This window comes from Anguilla rostrata, chromosome 3 (assembly GCF_018555375.3).
Source record: "Anguilla rostrata isolate EN2019 chromosome 3, ASM1855537v3, whole genome shotgun sequence".
Lineage (NCBI taxonomy): Eukaryota > Metazoa > Chordata > Actinopteri > Anguilliformes > Anguillidae > Anguilla > Anguilla rostrata.
Window position 1 is genome coordinate 26,090,729 of NC_057935.1, and position 20,785 is coordinate 26,111,513.

General features: G+C 37.9%; 2 protein-coding genes across 5 annotated transcripts in view; one reads left to right on the top strand and one right to left on the bottom strand.

Moving 5' to 3' along the window:
• Positions 1-20,785, bottom strand: part of gabrb3 (gamma-aminobutyric acid type A receptor subunit beta3) — a 118,663-nt gene that overhangs the window by 72,241 nt on the left and 25,637 nt on the right. For both annotated transcript variants that reach the window (XM_064326984.1, XM_064326985.1), the window contains exon 2: positions 3,896-3,943. In XM_064326984.1, coding sequence (XP_064183054.1) covers positions 3,896-3,943 — 48 coding nt within the window. The remainder of the gene's footprint in view (positions 1-3,895; positions 3,944-20,785) is intronic.
• Positions 9,320-20,785, top strand: part of gabra5 (gamma-aminobutyric acid type A receptor subunit alpha5) — a 45,889-nt gene continuing 34,423 nt past the window's right edge. The window contains exons 1-5 of one of the 3 annotated variants that reach the window (XM_064326990.1): positions 9,320-10,043; positions 11,498-11,582; positions 11,743-11,867; positions 13,155-13,222; positions 13,560-13,780. In XM_064326990.1, coding sequence (XP_064183060.1) covers positions 11,500-11,582; positions 11,743-11,867; positions 13,155-13,222; positions 13,560-13,780 — 497 coding nt within the window. In that variant the 5' untranslated portion in view covers positions 9,320-10,043; positions 11,498-11,499. The other 2 variants (XM_064326989.1, XM_064326991.1) reach the window with 2 other exon arrangements.

The window sequence follows — 20,785 nt, forward strand, 5'->3', positions numbered from 1 at the left end:
AGGTGGAACGTTCTGAGTGTGTACTGAACACTGCACTTGGAAATTTTAAGCTTCTTTGCAATTTCTCACTGTGAATAACCGTCTTGCCACAATATTTACTTGGCCCGACACATCTAAGCATTAGCTCCTTCTTTGCCGTATTTCTTGCAACTTTAGTGCCTATTTTACTTGCACTACAGGCCAAAGGTATGAGGCCACCTGGGGTTTTTAAAAAGTAGATAAGGTTTCACTCAATGCAATTACCCATCCACCTCCCTCCCAACCTCCTACCTCCCACTTTGCGAAATGATTGGATAGGCTTCCAATAATTCATTTAATTGTAATTTAAGCCAAACAAAGTATTTTGAGGAAAATCATGTATAAGATTACTTCTGTGTAATCTTATACATGTAAAACTTGTCTATTTGTGTTATTGTAGGCAGAAATAGAAAAAAAATGCTCGTAATTTGGATTGTTATTCAATAAATGTGTATATCCTAGCTGAATTTTCCTCTACCTGAAGTTTATATATATATATATATATATATATATATATATATATATATATATATATATATATATAATGACTGTGCAAAGGGAGGTTTGGAAGGTGTCTATTAAGAAACAATTGACTTAGCTCATACAAACTGGATTTATGTGTATTGCATTTCAGTAAAGTTGATGCACTTTGATTTCATTTAGAAACGTGCTCTGGGGGATTCCATAGGAGTTGGTGTGGTTTGGACTGGAGGTTTGTGCAGAGCCTGAGGGGTTGGGGGGAGTGGGGCGGAGTCGTTTCAGTCTTTGGTGTTGACTAAAGCCGACTGAATCTCCTATACGCCATTAGCTTCCAGAGTGGTGATGGAACAGGAAGCTGTTGCCCTAATGTGTTTACAGTCTGGCTCTGAGAGCCAATGTGTTCCTGCACAACAGCATTGAGCAATTTTACAGATCTAGATAATACACAGAAGTCCTTCCGGAAGGGCAATGTACTGCAATATATTTAAATAAAATATATTTTACAGACCGTAAAATGATACTGTAACGTATCACAATATATAGTCAAATATACAAATCATTGCCACTTTCAGATATTGCAATAGATATTATATTTTTTTTCCTGAAAGTTATAAATACATTTACAACATACATATTTCAGTATATCTGATTTTCATAAGGGTTAGTTACATTCAAGCATCAGTGGTCTTCAAAATTCGACTGGTACGGTTGTGTCTACTAGTTATGGGACAGAAATGAGTCATTGAACAAAAATAGTTTAAGATGTCTATCAAATTCAAATTTGATAAAGTTTATATATGGCCATTTGGTGTCTAACCATACTGTATGTATTCTTACAGTTAAAAGTAATCAGTTGATTTTACACTGAACGTTGTGTTTTGTTGTGTTCTCTCTTTGCTATCTATGATGCTGAGATGCAAATGGAATCTTTATGTGTAGGATATCTCAGTGATACCTTCAGTCCATACATTACAGTTCATGCATTGTGTTTCTGTTGTAAGCATCATTGTGTGCATTGGAAAATTGCAATTCTGTTGTAAATTCATGTGATTAATGGCTTTAAATGACAGACTGAATTTGAGAGAATGTTCCTATTTTAATCCCTCTTAGTTTTCCTTTGAGTATCACAGTCTTATTTGTGGGCAGGAATATTCTAAAAAAAATCTGATTAGAAAAAAAGGAAAGAAAGCACATAATTAAAACCCTTTCATAGACTAATATATTCAAAGCTGTCTTACCAGCTACATGGAGAGAAGACATTTAAATGTGGGTGAGTTTCTCCTTCTCCTGGATGCATGTTATTATTACAGTAGCTTGGAGCTAGAGCTGGGATGGAAATACACACACACATAGATACATACCCACCCACGCCCACCCACCCGCAGCCATACATGGAGTACCCTTCAGAGGAGCAATTTCATGAATATGCTTTATAAAATGATGGCCGTATAGTGGAGTCCACATGCAGGCTGACGCAAGGCAGCCTGTCACGGTACGGCACATTTTCAGTTCTTTCTACAGGAGCCCATCCAAGTGATTTCACAGGCTCAAAATGGCTTGTGTATGTGTGGCACATGATTCTGTTCCAGTAATGGGTTTTATATGAAGAGGCCATCCTCTCTGCAGTCTGTCTTGTAAGGAGGCGGTGTTGAAGTTGTAAAGCCATGTTGTGTGTTTCCATTTTCCATTTCACTCACCAAATGGGGTATTCATGGGGCTGTTGTTTATTCTGCACTTTACAGCAGTTCAGACATAAGTGGACTGACTGAAGTGCTGAAGCAATAAAAGCCACTGGACAGGAATTATATTTACACTATATATATATACAGCGAGTTTTGGAAAAAGACATATTATTTCTGGATTTGACTCTGTACTCCAGAATGTTTTATTTGTAATCAAACAATTCACATGCAGTGAAAGTGCAGATCCCCAACTTTTATTGAAAGTATATTTTAAAGTATTTTTTAAAATACATTTCGGTTTACCATTACACCTTTTAAAATCACAACACCTTTTAAACATAGTCCTCCCATTTCAGGGAACCATAATATTTGGGACAAATGGCTTCACAGGTGTTTCTGATTAGTTAGTGGTGTTCAATAGCTTCTGTAGCATAGGTATAAGAAAGCCTTTAGTATATAGTCTTGATTCTAGACTTTTGATTTCCTTTGTAGTGTTATTGACGTTTGTCAACATGAAGACCAGAGTTGTTCCAATGCAAGTTCAGAAAGCCACTTTGACGGTGAGAAATAATAAAAACACTGCCAGCGACATGGGCCAAATCTTCAGCTCCAACTGTTTGGAACATCATTAAGAAGAAAGACTGATGAGGTCAGTAATTGCAAAGGGCCTGGTAGGTCAAGGAAGAGCTCTACAGTGGATGACTGAAGAATTCTCACCATAATGAAGAAAAAACCCCAAATACCTGTCCCACAGATCAGTAACACACTTCAGGAGGCAGGTGCGGATGTGTCAATGAGCACTGACAGCAGAAGACTTTACAAATAGAACTACAGAGGCTACACTGCAAGTTGCAAACCACTAGTCAGTCACAAAAACAGAATGGGAAGATTACAGTTTGCTAGGAAGTACCTTAAAGAGCCTACAGTGTTCTGCAAAAAATGTCTTGTGGACTGATAGCAACAGCAGAATTAATTCCAAAGTGTACAGAAACATGTTATCTGTTCAAGTTTAAGCAAATGTCTCCAAACTCATTGGATGACGCTTCATCATACAGCAAGACAATGATCCCAATCATACTGCTAAAGCAACAAAGGAGTTTTTCAAAGCCAAACAATGAAAATTTCTTCACTGGCTAAGTCATTCACCTGAGCTGAATTCAACTGAACATGGGTTTCATATGCTGAAGACAAAACTGAAGGCAACTGGCCACCGACACAAGAAGGAGATGAAGATGGCCGCAGTACAGGCCTGTAAGAGCATCACCAGAGAAGATACTGCACACCTGGTGATGTCTATGGGCCTCAGACTTCAAACAGTCATTGCATACAAAGGATAAGCAACAAAGTACGAAACATGAAAACTTTAATTTACATAAGATTAATATGTCCCGATCATTATGGCGCCCTGAAATGGGAGAACTATGCATAAAAAGTTGTAGTTTCTACATGGCGAACGCAAAGCATATAAAAGTACCCCTAAATTAAAGTTGAGAATGTGCACTTTAACCACATGTGAATTGTTTGACTATAAATACAATATAATGCTAAAATTGAGTACAGAGCCAGGTCAAGAAAAAAAAAAACATTAACATTACGAATCTCACTATATATATATACACACACGTGATATCAGAACAAGAAAAGATAACAAAAGACTTACACATAACTCATCACACAAATGAAAAAATGAATGTTAAATCAGTTTTGTTTCTTACCTTGTGTCGTAGATTGCATACAATTTCTTGTTCACGTCAACTGCATTCCTGTAAAACACAAAATAAGTTTTTCCTTCTTTACCCCATCTGTGTGCATCCAGTGAACCGTGGTACATCATGGGCTAATGAATCATTTAAGCAAATTTGGTTTCATAAAGATGATGGACGTGCCTGTTTCAGGTTTCCTCTAAGTGGTAGGTGCTATACAAATCTATTTGTCGCACAATGTACATATAAACAGTTCGGTAATGTGGATTTGAAATCTGCAATATTGTACCATCAATGTAAAATCAATGTATCAATGCATCACCCAAAATAAAAAAAAGTGTTTTAATGACTGCTGAAGTGCACTCCTGCCACTCATACATCCATTGGGATCTGGGTAATATTCATAAAGCATTTTACAGTGCTGATCTTGGATCAGACTGGCCTTTTGACTCATAGTGGATCAAGTTAGGTTATAGACCATGGAATACTGATTCTAGATCACTGCTCTAACTCTGAGTTATAGATTGCCCATTTTTGTGTATTATATATTGAGGAATTTGATATCACAGAATCTGAGCCTGCCTTTACAATGTGTAGTGAGCAAAAAAAAAAGAAAAAAGAAATGCACGTAAATACATATAATTCTAAAGCAGCTTGCGCAATGCCTATGCCTTCAGAGGTTGTATGAGTGTAAATTACCTGATTATTCTTTTTTTTTAAAGACATTTTATTTATCTATTTCATAGGATCTTTTTCATTTGCAACATTGCTCTGCTGTTGTGGTCCAGCCAAAAAAAAAAAAAAAGCCTGAAGGCCATTCTTGCCCCAAATTATCTAGCTAGTAGTGAGAGACATGTGAGTTACACATATCCCTCAAAGTAAACCCAGCCGTTACTTACCCTTACAGAGATATTAATAAGATAAATCAGAAATGACCTCCCATAGTGCACTGCTGACAATGGCAACACATTACATTGGCCTTGTGCCAGTGGTGGCTAGCCAGCTCATCTCACTACTGTTATTTTAGAGTACTCCACTGCTAACTCTGCTGCCAGACTTTTGAAATTTATGTATATATATTTTTCCAGATTTCTGACAAAATTCACAAAATAGATGAACTTTGTGAGATGATGTTTACTTTTCTTTTCAACTGGATTGGACCACTATCACAGCAATGGTGATATTGTAGTGACCCTAGGTCAGTCATATAGTCTATCACACTGGTAACCAACCCTGTTCTTGCAGATCAACTGGCCTATAAGTTTACACTCCAACCCTAAAACAGCTAGAGATCTTGTTGAGCTGCTAAGAATCAGGTGTGCCCAATTAGGTTTGAAATGAAAACCTACAGGATGATAGATCTCCAGGAACAGGATTGGTTGCTGCTGGGTAAAGACATCCTCGGATGAGTTCACCTGGCATCGCTCTCACCTCCCTCAATCGGCCTCTTGTGGGCGTGTTTCTAACAGTGTTTGTTAAATATATATTGATCCTATATTTTGATCATATATTCTGGAAATCCCCACTCAGCAATAATTAATGAGTCCTCCTTAAATGAACTATATGGAATGGTGAAAATTTTTAATCAGTTTATATGTCAAATCTTTAATCTGATTGGTTATTGCACTGTTCCCAGGATTTCCAGTCACTCCACCCACTTGCCTCGCATAGGCAGCTATCCCAGAATGCCTTGCTGACACGAAAACTCAGCCCACATTGAAATGAATGGACAAATATTATCTTATTGTATGAGAATGCATGGCTTCTTAGGGCATTGCTCTCCCATCCCATGAACAATCAATCTACTTGTGGGTATGTTTTATATTTTTCTATTTCTATTTTTTATTAAATGTATATCCATTGTATATTATGGAAATCCCCACAAATTAATAATTAATGTGTCCTCCTAACAGAACTATGTAGAATGGGGAAATAAAATTTCAAATCTAAGATGGCGAAGTCACTTCTCTTCAGAGGATGTGTGGCTTTACCCTAAGGGTGAAGCCACACATCTTCCTATTAAAATCAACTTTGTAATTTCCTCCATTTATTCCAATGGGATTAGTTTTTTTTCATCCGAAAGGCATGCTGGGATAGCTGGTGATGCCAGGCAAGTGGGCCGAGTGACTGGGAAATCTGTCAACATGGTGCACTTAAAGATTTCAAATTTAATTTTTCCATTCCACATAGTTCTGTTAAGGAGGACTCATTAATTATTGCTGTGTGGGGATTTCAAAAACATACAATCTATATTCACTGTTCTAAAAATAGTTAACATGCCCATTGTGGGAGGCCAGAGCGATGCCAGGCAACCTTGTTAAAGGATGTATGGCTTGACCCTGAGGGTAAAATATACAATCCATATTTTGAATATTTTTTTTAAAATAAAAAACTATTTGAAAATAAAAAAACACACCAACAAGCACAGTCTGACCATTGACTTATAACTGCGACATTTTTTAACTTGATGAAAAGCTGCATATCGATCATTTGCTAATTATTTTATGACTTTGAATTTTGTTATTACAGAACGCGTCAGCTGCTAATATGAAGCTGTCGCCTGTTCCGTATATGGTGAAATTTGCTACAATAGCATTTAGCAGTGTACCGTAAAAGACATTCAACTGGACTTCTGCTTTACCTCCCATTGCTAAATGTGTTCATGTGAACAGCCTCTAAAAACATAACGCCTCCATACAAGACCTTTCTGGGTGGAGTTTGCATGTTCTCCCCGTGTCCGTGTGGGTTTCCTCCGGGTACTCCGATTTCCTCCCACAGTCCGAAGACATGCAAGTAGGCCGATTGGAGACTCCAAAATTGCCTATAGGTATGAGTGTGTGAGTGAATGGTGTGTGTGCCCTGCGATAGATTGGCAGCCTGTCCAGGGTGTATTCCTGCCTCCTGCCCAATGCACCCTGGGATAGGCTCCAGCACCCCCTGTGACCCTCAGGATAAGCGGGTATAGATAATGGATGGATAAATAAATGTTAGGGCTAATCGAAAACATAGAGTAAAAAATTAAAACTAGGACAACCAAAAGGCCCAGAAAGCGAGAGAAAAAATGTGAAGAAATGAAAATGTGAAGAAATCAAATTGCGGTGAAAGTCTATACTAACCAACAGATAAATTGCAGCATAATGTGATTTGTACACACTCCAGGACAAGTGCATGTGTATTTCTCAACGTTCAAGATTGTAGACTTGTAACACATTCATGAACTCTGAGTGAAGAAAGATTCCGAAGGGTTCATGAATACATTTGATCATATCTATCCTCTTCAGTATTTCAGGTTAGACTGCCAAACCACCCACCTTAATAGCTTAATTTCTGTTTTCCTTCATCATTTGAATTCCATTATTAAATAATTTGAGTAGCCTATCATTGTGTCCCCACTGGCACTTTTTTTTTTTTACATAATGCTGGATCTATGAATACAATAAAAACAAATTAATGCAAAAGGGTGAATGTAATTTCATGTTATTGTCTTGGCCAGAGTGTGACCAGCATGACTCGGCTTAGCTTTGTGGTGTTATGCCACTTTTTTATTTAGTAAAATAGCAAAATATGAATATTTCTTCTGAGCTCCAATTGTAACTTTTTGGTAATAGAGCAAGACTGCGGTGGTCTTCAGAGACCATTTTTTGTTGGCATTTTCATGTTCGACTCTTGCAGCTAAATCGCTACATTTAGCCAATTTTGTCACCCTTTCTCAGTGTTGCAAGGCGCTGGCATACGACGTGTGCTATAGACCGGTTTCAGTATCAAGGAGCTGTTTACTTTGTGCGTGGTGCTGAAGTGGTTTTTCTGCAATTTTGCATTGAGCCAGCACCTACTGCACGTGCATACCATGACCATTAGTAGCATTTGCATAAACCAGTAACATTAGTAAGTGTAATATATTCCCCTGTAGTTCATGCTGTACATATGTCAATAGAATAACATAATTGCCTTAATGAATGTATTAAAAAATTGGAAATTGGGCAATAAAGAGGCTAAATAAACAATATATTTTTCAAAATTTATCTGGCACCAATTTCAGAACTCCTTTCTGCAACTCCAATGAAGTACAATATCGTTTTCTTAAAACACATGGTCAACAGTACAGTGTTACACTCAATTGTCGTATCACCAAAATATTGGCATTAATCGAGTTGTGCAACTCTCTGCATTGCTATAACAACCTCCACTCTTCTGGAAAGGCTTTATACTAGATATTGGAGCATTGCTGCAAGGATTTTCTTCCATTCAGCTAGAAGAGCATTAGTGAGTTTGAGCACTGATTGGGCAATTAGGCCTGGCTCGCAGTCGGCTTTCCCATTCATCCCAAAGGTGTTGGGTGAGATTGAGGTTGAGGCTCTGTGCAAGCCAGTCAAGTTCTTCCACACCTATCTCGACAAAAACATTTCTAAATGGACCTTGCTGTGTGCCCGGGGACATTGTCATGCTGAAACAAGAAAGGGTCTTCCCCAAACTGTTGCCACAATGTTGAAAGCACAGAATTGTCTAGAATGTCGTTGCACTTAGATGTGCCTTCACTGGAACTAAGAGAACTATCCCAAACATGAAAAAGAGCCCCAGACCAAGGGGTGTCCACATACCTTTGGTCATATAGTGTATCTCTGATTTTGCTGATGCTGCTACAGTGGTTGAACTAGGGGTTGACCTGAACCATTGTCAGTACATTAAACTGGGTGGTGTGTGGTGTCCATTCTGTGATATAAGGTTCACCACACATCAGCTAAAGTGGAGATGGAAGAATTTGTTTACCCTGTAAAACTGGTAGTTGACCACTGTGAGTGAATGACTCATTTTGACAGTTTCCTAGAGCAATGGCTCCCAAACCTCTCCTCAGGTACCCCCAGCTGCATCCATGCATTTAATGCATTGCACCTCAAGCCCGTGATTAGTTGTATCAGGTGTGCTTGAGATGAAACACATCAAATACCTAGATCTGACAGGGGGTACCCGAAGAGAGGTTTGGGAACCACTTTCCTAAAGCAAAGTGCCCCACAATTGCACCAGGGCTTTGGTTTTATACTATTTTCAGAAGTCTGTCCCCTACTGGCCTACTAATACCAGAACAAGCAGCGACCTGGTTTCATCAAGTCCCCCATTTAAGCACACACCAGGTTCAGCATGAGAAGAGCTACAGGGATATATGGATGCTGAGATGTACTGAAGGGAACATGTTGATGAGTGGATCAATTTTTTGTTATGCATTGAATAGTGACACATAATTCACACTCTATTTATTGTTTTTGGTCCATTCTATACTTTCATATACATGCACTTCGATTAAAGTTTCTGTGACCGTGAGCTATTCTATTGCGGAAAATGTGGGTATATAGTACCCTCTGATGGCTGTCTTTAAAAGTTCTCTCTCTCTCTCTCTCTCTCTCTCTCTCTCTCTCTATCTATCTGTCTTTCTGAATAACTACCTTGAAAACAACATCAAAAGCCTAAGCCGTGAAGTTCATATGCTTCCTCTGGAGTGTAATTTAACGTTGAACAAAACCGACAAAATAACCGTACATTCCATGAAGGCACGTATGTGTATTACTTTCCATGAATGAACGTTCTTTACTTTTCTACGACAGGTTTTTGTTATTCATTGTTCCGTCTTGTAGTGTATAGTTTTTGTAGTTTATTTTTCCGTTGCAATGAATTGTTGTATCTGATAGCTTTATTACATTCAAAGCTAATAATATATTAATTAGAAGTGTGTGTGAGTTCAACATTATTTATTTATTATTTATTGTGCGTTTTGTTTTGAAATAGGATAACGGAGTGTTACATACGTGGTTATTCTGCGCTCTGCTCCTCCGCGAGAATAATACAAAATACAGATACTCGTCGGCAAAGTTCACGCAAAAGAACGCAAAGTAAGGAGAAGAGTCTGACTGAAGAGCCACTTATTCTGCTGCTGTTATTCGGGCGCTGGGATAAGCTAGTTCTACCACTGAAACGGTCGGATCATATCTTTTTTTTTTAACCTCCTCTGGTCTTTTTTGTTCTCCCGAGAGAGGTAATTATGGCGCGCGAGAGGAGGTGTCGTCCTTCGCTTTGATTCCCAATATTAATAATAACAATCACAGTGACAGCCCGGGGGTGGGCATACCGAACGCAACTTACAACGGCGCTGGGAACCTTAAAGGAACTGGTAAGCGAACGTTCATCTAATAAAGCTCGAGTGCCTGCGTTGAAGGAGCGGTGCAGTGGTGTGTGTACGTGGAGGACCGGGGGTGAAAAAGAAAAGTCGGTCCGCTAATAAAGACTGGCTACCCCTCGGAGACACTTGCAAGCGGTAAATTAGGTAGGGGAATTAAGATAGCTTGGATGGTAATTTTCTTCAGCTTTACGGACGACGTTAATATTTGATGCTCTGAAAAATTGAGAATAAATGATGCGTGGCGGGGTAAAGGGGTCCGCATGCCGACTATGTCCTGTCCTTCAGTGGTAAAAGAGGCCAAAATAATACGAGGTCCATATACTCGATGGATAATCCAAGCGGAATATCTATAAAGCATTAGCAGAAAGCTACTTGCGGGGGTTTGCACTCAAATGGAATTCAACGCCATACATTAACGCTCTGCGACAAGATTCAGGTATTTTCTTTTGTTCAGATTGTATCAATAGCTTTCATCGACTCAATGCTTTGTGTGTTTGTAATACTGTATGTTGGGGAATTAGGATTGTGTATGTAGATAATATAGCATTCCTTGTGAATTCATATGCTAAAGGCTTTTAAAATGCTGCACACAGTTACTGCAATATGAGTGGTTTTTGGGTTCATGCAACAACAGGGAAAATAATGAATTCATATAAAGAATGCACCAAGAACACAGACCATTTCCATGGATTGTTACAGAATGTAAAATGTGCGTTAGTGATTGAACAGATTTCAGGCTTAATTAAAAAAAAAAATTCGATCTCCGCAAGCCGTAATTTCGATATCATTTTGAGACGGAGAACTAGGAATGTGGCGGATTTTGATTTGAAGTACTGCAGACCTCTGGTAAAGATATCGTTCAACTGTTGTATCCAAAAGACCAATGATGGTGGTAGCTTCGTGCAGGCTACACTATTAGGCTATATTATAACAATACATCATGAATTAATGACCGGTAAACAATAAAATGTATATTGCACATCACGTCCCTACAGGACAATATTGGACTCATCATTACGGATTATATTATGAGATATGTATCGTTCATAAGAAAACGACATAAAACAATGTCTGGATATAAATCAACACTATTATTTTTCAAGAATAAGCTGGAGAACAAATTAGTGTAATTATCTTCTGCTTTGTGCTACTACTAATGTGCAGTAGCTACTGCAACTATCTATACTATTACAACTGCTGCTTGTACTCCTGTTTAGTATTATTATTATTATTATTATTATTATTATTATTATTATTATTACAATAAATAAAGATGAGATGAGATCGGTTTCCACACACGAAGTAGGCTACAACTATACATGTCCATACACAACACTAGTTCATCAAATTACACGGGTAATTGGGTCCTCGTGCATTTGAGTGTCTTCAATCTCTCTGTAGTTGAACAGACGCATAGTTGTGTTTCTGAACGTCATTTGTTTCAGGAATGGACGATGGAATTCTCTGCGCCTCTGCAATGAAGAGTCTTCTGGTCTCTCTCTTGCTTGCGAGCATCACCTGCCGTCTGAGGTGAGGCACGATTAAACTTTTTTTCTGTAAATTAGTATCAAACACGGAGATGTCCTAAACTGCGGTTTCACGGTGTTAAATCCACCTGCGTTGCATTCATTTGAACCTAAATGTTAATTCGGTTAATACTCAAATAATACATCTCTCAATGTCTCAACAGCCTTTCCCAGACTACAGCAGGGACACTCAAAGAGGCAGAAACAAATGACAATATCACCATATTCACTAGGATCTTGGATGGACTTCTTGATGGATATGACAACAGGCTTAGACCTGGACTTGGAGGTATGCACGAAAAAAAGAGTGGACATCTCTCTCCACTATGACCACCCGCACTCCTAACAATGTTTTGGCTTTTTCCCTGAGACAACATTGAAATGCAGTACTCATACTGTGCCTGTGTAGTCGGATTAACAGTGTATTAGTGTTAGCCAATTTTGTGAATTCAATTGTGTTAAGATGAAGAGTGGATTTTGCTAAGATTAAGTAATTATTTCAATTAGTCTTTTTGAGAACTTGCCTTGATGTTTTATGGGGGTCTGACAATTGCATTTTAATTACATTTAGATAACAAAATGTCCAGTTAAATGCAAGAAATTCAAATGTCTGCATAATGGATGCCAGTTAATTTGTCTGCAAGGACCAGTTTTTGGTTTTTGTTGAGCAGGTTTGTATACATATGTACGCATATACGCATTGCTGTGTGTGCGTGTTTGTGTGTGTAGGTGTGTGTGTGTGTGTGTTTGTGTGTAGCAAGGCAGAAAAGGAGAGATACAAAAATCAAACAAAGTGATTGTGGGAACTAATTGAACTTGCACAGCCAACATTTTTGAATTATAGCTTGTCTGAAAGTGGATGACCTTGAGCACTGCCACTTCTTTGTTAAAGCAAGAAGTTCATTGTGCATTTGCTCAAAGGAACAACAGCCAGGCAGTAATACAAGGAAAAAATTGCAGTGATCAGTTCATTTCCATGACCAAAGTAATGCATTCACTTTTTGCAAAAAAAAAAAAAAACACAATCCTTTTTTTATGAAAAAGGACACATACAAATCCGCTACATAGTGTACAGATTCAGAATCTCTGCTGTGTACTCACAGATATGGACAGGGAAATTTTTGCAAAATTCAAATAAAAACTGTGTGTAATTTTGTACAAATCTGGCATATCCCAAAACAGTTAACCTTGTTTTCAGGGAATCTTTCATTTTTAAATTTTATCAATGGGTTAAGTAGTTTTCTATGAAAACCTTTTTCATTATTTCTCTCATGAGGCACATATGGTATGATATAATGTCTGCAACATTTGACATGTTGTTAAGTTGTGTTCACAAATATCATTGATATTTTTATTGAATCATCCTTTTAACTTATCAAAATAACATTTGTACAGTATGTATCACACGAAAACGCAATATAATGTACATGGAAAATAATCCCTGCTGTCCTCCAGTTGGTGGGGAAAACTGTGAACACCTCTGACATTGACAAAGTAAATCAGATTGCGCTCAAACTGAAACATTTAATGCAATGCCCACACTTTAACTAACACTTTGCTTGCAACCTTTTCACAGAAAAGGTAACCGAGATTAAGACAAACATCTTTGTCACCAGCTTTGGGCCAGTTTCCGACACTGAAATGGTAAGACCCTAATGGAAACAAACGGATCTGTCACTTGTAAATTGAATGCAATGCATTTGCACATGTATCAGACCATAAATATCCTACCACAGCATGTTACATTCTGTATTTCTCTGTCTCCCAATGACTGAACTATCAAAATGAAGTGCACTTTTCTTTGTTCTAATAGTACAAAAATTACTTTTTGCTAGTATTAATATTTGACTGTCAGAATTTGTCATTGTATAGCTATTTGCATTGTGTAGCATGTGTGTAAGCAGTAAAGTTGGTAAATTCATGTAGGGGGCGAGACTAAACGGATAATACAACAGCATTGTCATTGTTGTTGTTGCTCCAGGAGTACACCATTGATGTGTTTTTCCGGCAAAGCTGGAAGGACGAACGGCTGCGTTTTAAAGGTCCGATGGAGATGCTACCTCTCAACAACCTCCTCGCCAGTAACATTTGGACCCCTGACACATTCTTCCTGAACGGCAAGAAATCCATTGCCCACAACATGACCACTCCCAACAAGCTTCTGCGGCTGAAGGATGACGGCACCCTGCTGTACACTATGAGGTGAAATCAGAGCTTCCACCCCAAGGCCTTTGGCCTTTGAGTGTATTACCACAACCCCCCCCCTCATACATCCCCCCCCCCCCCCATAGCAAGCACGGTCATGTGCCAAAGGACACTGTACCAGTGCAACTAACAACCCCTCTGGTCGTAGGCCTTGGGGAAAGGAGCCAAAAGTATTTTTTTCATGATAATTTCTTAAGATGAAGGTTAGATAGAGCCTGAAAGCAACTTGCCCTTTTCTGCTTTTTGTTTGGAGCGGATCTTTGCCGAGCCCAGCTGAGAGAACAAAGCTATGGATTTTTGTTTCTGTCACGGTGTCCGCCACCCTGCAATTTTTTTTCTGGGTTAACGGCGCAAGGGGAATATGTATTTTTTTCAGAACAGTGCTCCATGCTTATTAGTGTGCGCTGGGCTTTCTACAACTGTATCTGTTTTTTATGGCTGATCTCTGAATTAACAGTCAATTTACCAATCAAAATTATAGGAAATATCATGATGTACTGCACGTAATTTAGTGCACTTACTGTAGTGTCTACAGAGCCAGAGAGGCTTGACTAGACAAAGCTTTCTCAGTGGAAGCACTCTGAATATATCTTATTGCATCTCTTTCCGTATGATACATTTCAACCTTTTTTCATTTGTTGTCCATATTGGTGCTCTAAGTAATGCATTGTCTCCAAACAAATTGTGTCCCGTCACATATCCAAAAACTTTAATCCAGCTGCATTTAAGTTCCTGTGCAATCAAAATAATATTTTAAGAGCTATATTATTCATAAAGAACCAAAGGAACCAAAAATTGTGAGATAAAACCTATTTTATTAAAATTAGATTTTAAAGGTATTTTAATGAAACAATGTTGTTATACTGCCCACTAGAGGAGGAATTGGTATTGGTCATCTGGAGATCAGGTTGACTACTGTATAATCGACATGTAATTAGCATTTTTATCCAATCAGTGGTGCAACTGTTCTGTGGGCTGCCCAATCAGATGTGCCATGCAGAAAAGGTACACTGTCACAGACACCTGCACAATTGTGTGTCCATAAATTATATACATTAAGAAAATGTTGTTTTTCTTCTTGTTAATTAAGTAAGTATACATTTTTATCATGTGGCTGAATGAACACTCTAAATGTAGAAAGGTTTTGTCATTACATGGTTAGAAATTACATAGTCAATGAAATTCTTCATATGATACCTGCATGTTAGCAGTCAGATTGGATTGTGGCAGACCACAGAAATCAAATATTAATGAGGACAAAAGGATGGAAGATGGGCCATTGTCTAAGAGGGAAATGGATCTTTAATAATGTTGCAGTAAAGCATCAAGCAGTTGACATTTTATGACACCACAGCTATTAAGAGGTTTGTCTCTTAATGCATTTCCATAATTGGAAATTGTGTTTCATGTGCACACAGTCTGAACCCACAGAGAAGTAAAGTTGCCTGAGTGATATAAGAGGGCGAAAAGGGGGGAGCCTCTCTCTCTCTCAATCTCTCTCTCTCTCTCTCGGCTACAGCTGAGTTTCAGAGCTTTTACTCCACACAGTGCTGTGAGCTGGAACAAGGCAATTTCATAAGCTGTACATTATTTATCTTGAGTTTATTAACTATGTTAAATGAATAAATCAAGTGGGGAGCTTGCAGGCCTATCTAGGGCAAGAAAAAAAGAAAGGGAAACACTGGCTCACATAATGGCATTTGTTTCCTATACATTCGCTGAGAAAGGACTTCACTCACAGAAAAATGTTCAACTCTAATATACAGTTGCATTTTTAACTGTAATAGAGTAATTTATTAGATTTTATTATTTACTAGATAGTTATTATTAGACTTATTTGAACTTTTAGAATTTATATCACACTAAATGATAATTATACTGCATTGAATGCATTGATTTTTAAGCTTCATGCATTTTTTTATATTAAGGTATGCAAAAGTGACATCAGCATATAACTCCATTTTAATGATAAAGGCCTATAAAATATGCATTATTGCTCTTTATTCATATCTTTACAGAAAACCTGATTGACTGTAAAAAATAAATTTAAAAGATTTAAAATTGATTAAAATTCTTCCAACTAAAAAAAGTAACTGTTTACAATGCCACTTTTAAGTTTGCTCAACTTTCAAGGTTCAAGGTTATGTGGATTATAAATTCTAAGCTCCAGTGACAGGCCTTTTATGTTGGCACAGCAACCATACATCAGTTGTATTAACTCATATGGTGCTGTTCATCTAACAAAATGTCAAATATTTGTGAACTACATTTTATTACCTCATTCAAAACCAAAATGAACAAGTTCATGTAACTAAGAATTTTACACTGGCCCAACATAAAAAGGTGTTTGTGGGGTTTAAAAAAAACGGTGTGGAAATGGCAATTTCTTCCATCCATCAATCCATCCATCCATCCACTTTCTATACTCTCTTGCTCCTGGTCAGGTTTATGTGGGGGCTGGAACCTATTCCCGTGTGCGTTGGGTGGGGCTGTCTGGGATTCGAGCTTATTCAAGATATCTCCTTGCTGTAAGGTTATGTCCACTGCACCACTGTGCAGCCCCACAGCAAATATGTAATTTATACTTTAAAAACTTGAACCGCAATGTACTCAATATTAATGCTGTAACATTTTTATGCTAAAGATTATCGAGTTGATTTTAATGCTTGGAAATCATGTCACATATACATCAAAAATGGAGTAAATGTAGCCGGTAATTTGGGGTGGTTCTGATTAATTAAAGTACCATAAAAAAACAAAATTGAGTAGATACCACTGAAATCCTGAGTAGATACTATGGAAAACCCGAGTGCATCCAAAGCTGTGTGTTGTTTTCTTCTGAATCAACCTAATTCATTGCAATACCAATTTAAAACCAATATGTTTTTGATAACATTTGACAGTTTGGATGAACTGCACTCCTCTTTTCTCACTCTTTTTGCGGTGTGCAGCACTCGTTTCATTAAGCACAATGCAGGGGTGTGAATTCACCCTCAACTCACTAACTATCTACATTGAAGCTACTGCTTAGCACACTTTACTACTGTATCCCTTGGACATTTTCAACAGCTGTAACAACATTTATTTAGCAATATCAGTCTGACTCTTGCGGCGCCGAATAGAAGTCTGGGAAAGTGGGCGGTGCTAACTTCAGAACAATGACGGATTTATACTTATTTTTCTTAAATTTGGAATTTATAATAATACGTTGTTAAATCAAGGATTATACCTGGTCTAATCTTAATAATTTAAGCAATGTTATTTGTTGGTCAAATCATCGTTTCTTTTCATGTAATAAATTTCAATAATTTAAGTAAATTTCAGACAAAATAATTTGTTGGACTTACAGCCATTTATTTTGGTATTGCCAACTCAAATAATCACTACAGTGATATTCAGTAATTTCATTAGACAGTGTAACCTTTTGTATTATTGTCACATTTACAAGGCCACTTAGTTTTTTTTTTTTGTTTTTTTTTTACAATGTAATAACATTTAATTAATCATATTTGGTAATAATATGATGGTAATGGTCAGTTATGATTAACTGACATACTCATCAAAAGACATACTCATCAAAAAAGTAAACCACACTGTAAAAGTTTGAATACAACTTGCTTCACTAAATTTTTTAAAGTGGAGCATAGCTTATATTTTTAAATTTTGCAGTCAGGTTATGCCAATTTGTATTTAAAAATTTTGCTCAATTTTAACTTTTTCTAACAATGAAATTTAAGTTTTGTAAACAAAACCACTAATGAATGTTATTTAGCATAAGGACTTAAAAATCTAAGCTCAAAGCTAAAACAAAGCTAAAAATTAGTGGTGTAAGTTGTCTTGAAAGATGAAAAACAAGGTTACACTTTTGCCTAACAAATGTGTGGCAATTGTTTTATGTTTTATATTTGTTTACGTTTCACTTTTTCCACCCCTGTATGTTATTGTACTAAGGGGTCAGTGAACAGTCATTGCTTTAATTTTTTACGATAAGGAATTTTTAAATGATGCTGCCAAACTGTGTAATAATTATAAAAGTACTGGTCAGGCAGTCTTTCTTTGGCTTTGATATTTTAATTTCATTAATTTCACCTATGACTTTATCTTCAAAGCAGCCCATTTGTCCAAGAATACTGGCCACATTGCAACACTGGGCTGGATACATAGTCACAATGTAGGCTAATAGTGCCTCCTACATCTTATCACTTTGGATGAGGCTAACTTATAGTGCATAAGTCGTGAACTGGTGTATGCAGCAAAGCACATTAGCTAATGCTTTTCGTTTAATTAATTGTAATTCCAAATTAAGTTAGATATGCCACATTATTTACCCATTGGTTGTGGTCGTAGAACTTTCATACTTGGCAAAGTTCCATGAATGCTGTTATTATATCTTACAAGCTAGTTAGTGCAAGGTAATAGCCTATTCACTAGTAATAACAGCACATAATATAACAAATAAAAATACAGCTTTCACAGTTGCTACTGTGAGGAGGAGTCTACACAGTGCGGGCGCCAACATTTTGGCAGGTGCGTGTGTGGCAAGTGATATCAGCAGCTACACAAATACTTTCATAGCATTGTCACTCCTCAGCTGAACTGAATACTTGAGACCTGCATGAGCTGAGCTGCTTCAGCTGTACAGTCCTCCTAGCTCAGTGACTGCTGCAGCTTGCCTGGCAGATTGAATTGTGGAGAATAAGTGGTCAATCTGACTGCACAGTTCAGAGGCACAATGAAGGGTATTTCAGCTAAGGGGTCTCTTGTCTTATACATATTATATCTGATATATACACTCACCCGCCACTTTATTAGGCCACCTATCTAGTACCATGTAGGACCCCTTTTTCCCAAGCCTGCATTCTTAGTGGCATAGATTCAAGGTTCTGGAAATACTCCTTAGGGATTTTGGCCCATGCTGACTCGACAGCATCACCCAGTTCCTGTCGATTTTTCAGCCACACATTCATGCTGTGAACCTCCCATTCCACTTCATCCCAAAAGTCTCTATTGGATTGAGGTCTGGGGATTGTGCCGGGCACTGGAGTAAACTGAAGACACTGTCATGTTCGTGGAACCAGCTTGAGATGACGTGTGCTTTATGACGTAATACATTATCTTGCTGGAAGTATCCATTTGAAAAAGGGTAGACGAAGGGTAGTCATAAAGGGATGCATATGTTAAGCAACAATGCATAGGTATGCTGTGGCATTCAAATGAAAACATTCCCCACATCCTTACTCCACCACCACCAGCCTGAAACATGGATACAAAGCAGGATGGATCCATGGATGTATGCTGTTTACTTCAAATTCTGACCCTACCATCTGCATGGTGCAGTAGGAATCTTGATTTGTCAGGACAGGCAATGTTTTTCCAGTCTTCAGTCATGCAATTTTGGTGATCACGTACCCACTGTATCCTCATCTTCCTGTTGTTAGCTGACAGGAATGGAACCTGGTATGGTTTTCTGCTACTGTAGCCTGTCCGCTTTAAGGTTTGATGCTTTGAGCATTCAGAGATGTCCTTCTGCATACCACTGTTGTGAACAGCTCTTTTTTGGGCATTTGCAACCTTTCTGCATGCTTGAACAAGTCTGCCCATTCTCCTGTGACCTCTGTCAATAGCAAGTTGTTTTTGGCCACAGACCTGCCACTCACTGGATGTTTTTTGTTTATCACATTATTCTCTAAACTCTACAGACTGTAGTGCGTGAACTTCTGAAATGCTGAACCACCACGTCTGGCACCAACAGCCATACCATGGTCAAAGTCGCTGAGATTAGACATCATGCCCATTGTTATGTTTGGTTGAACAAAAAAAAAAAAAAAGAACCTCTTCACCATGCCTGCACGCTTTATATGTTCAGTTGCAGACACATGAACCACTGTTTGCAGAATGAGGCTATTTCCATCAACGATCAGGTGTAATTACTGTAATAAAGTGGCTAGTGAGTGTATATAGACTACAGAATAGATGTATTATTTTTGAGAAATATAATGGCCCACATATTTCATGTATCATATTGCGATAACTGAAAACAGAATCATTCTTTTTTTTTTGTACTTTTACCCTTTTTCTCCCCGTTTTGGAACTCCCAGCCGTTTGCATCATCAGCATTCTTTGCTGTAAACTATTGAGTCAGGAGAGTGCAGACAAGCATGTGCTTTTCTCTGAAGCATGTGATGCTGAGCCCTGCTTCTTACACGCCACATTTACTCGCACAGGCATGAGTTGGAGACACTTCATGTACAGCTCAACAGATTAACCGCCACGCCTGATCGACCAGAAGGGGTCACTAGTGCATGATAAGACGCTGTCATCCAGGCTCAATGAAACTGTCCCTTTCCCTGGGTCAGGGTTTTGTGCATTGCTCCCTGAGGATGCCAGCCTCAGTCAGCAGTAGCATGGTCAACATTCAAGCCAAGACTGTGAAGCCCATTTGTGCACTAGAACAGTACCTCAACAGGATGAGTCACCCAGTAGCCAAATAATTTGTATATTTGCCATTTTAATATGAAGTGGGGCAGTATCTTTCTGATCCAGTATATTTTATTACCATATCTTGACCAATGTTTAATTGTCAAAATGGACAGGTTTAGAGGAAATAAGGATAAAATAATTTTAAAAAATCTCTCTAAAGAGTTTTTCTCTCTAAAAACTCTGTCTAGTTTATAATAGCGTTACCAATCCTAGGGTTCATGAATATGGAGGTATTTTGTAGCAAAAGTCACAAATATGTAAATCTTTTCACAAATCTGCAAATGGGGTTTTACAAATATGTAGAATGGATTCAAAAATATGAAAAATGCGAGTTGCAAATTTGTAGAATGAATTCACAAATATGTAAAATGTGACCAAAATTTAACATATTTGTGAACCCATTATACATATTTGTGAATTCATTCTGCATATTTGCAACTCGCATTTTACATATTTGTGATACATTTCTGTCCGTGTGCCAACAATTTGTTTTGATCAGAACTCACAAATAAAATTATGAAC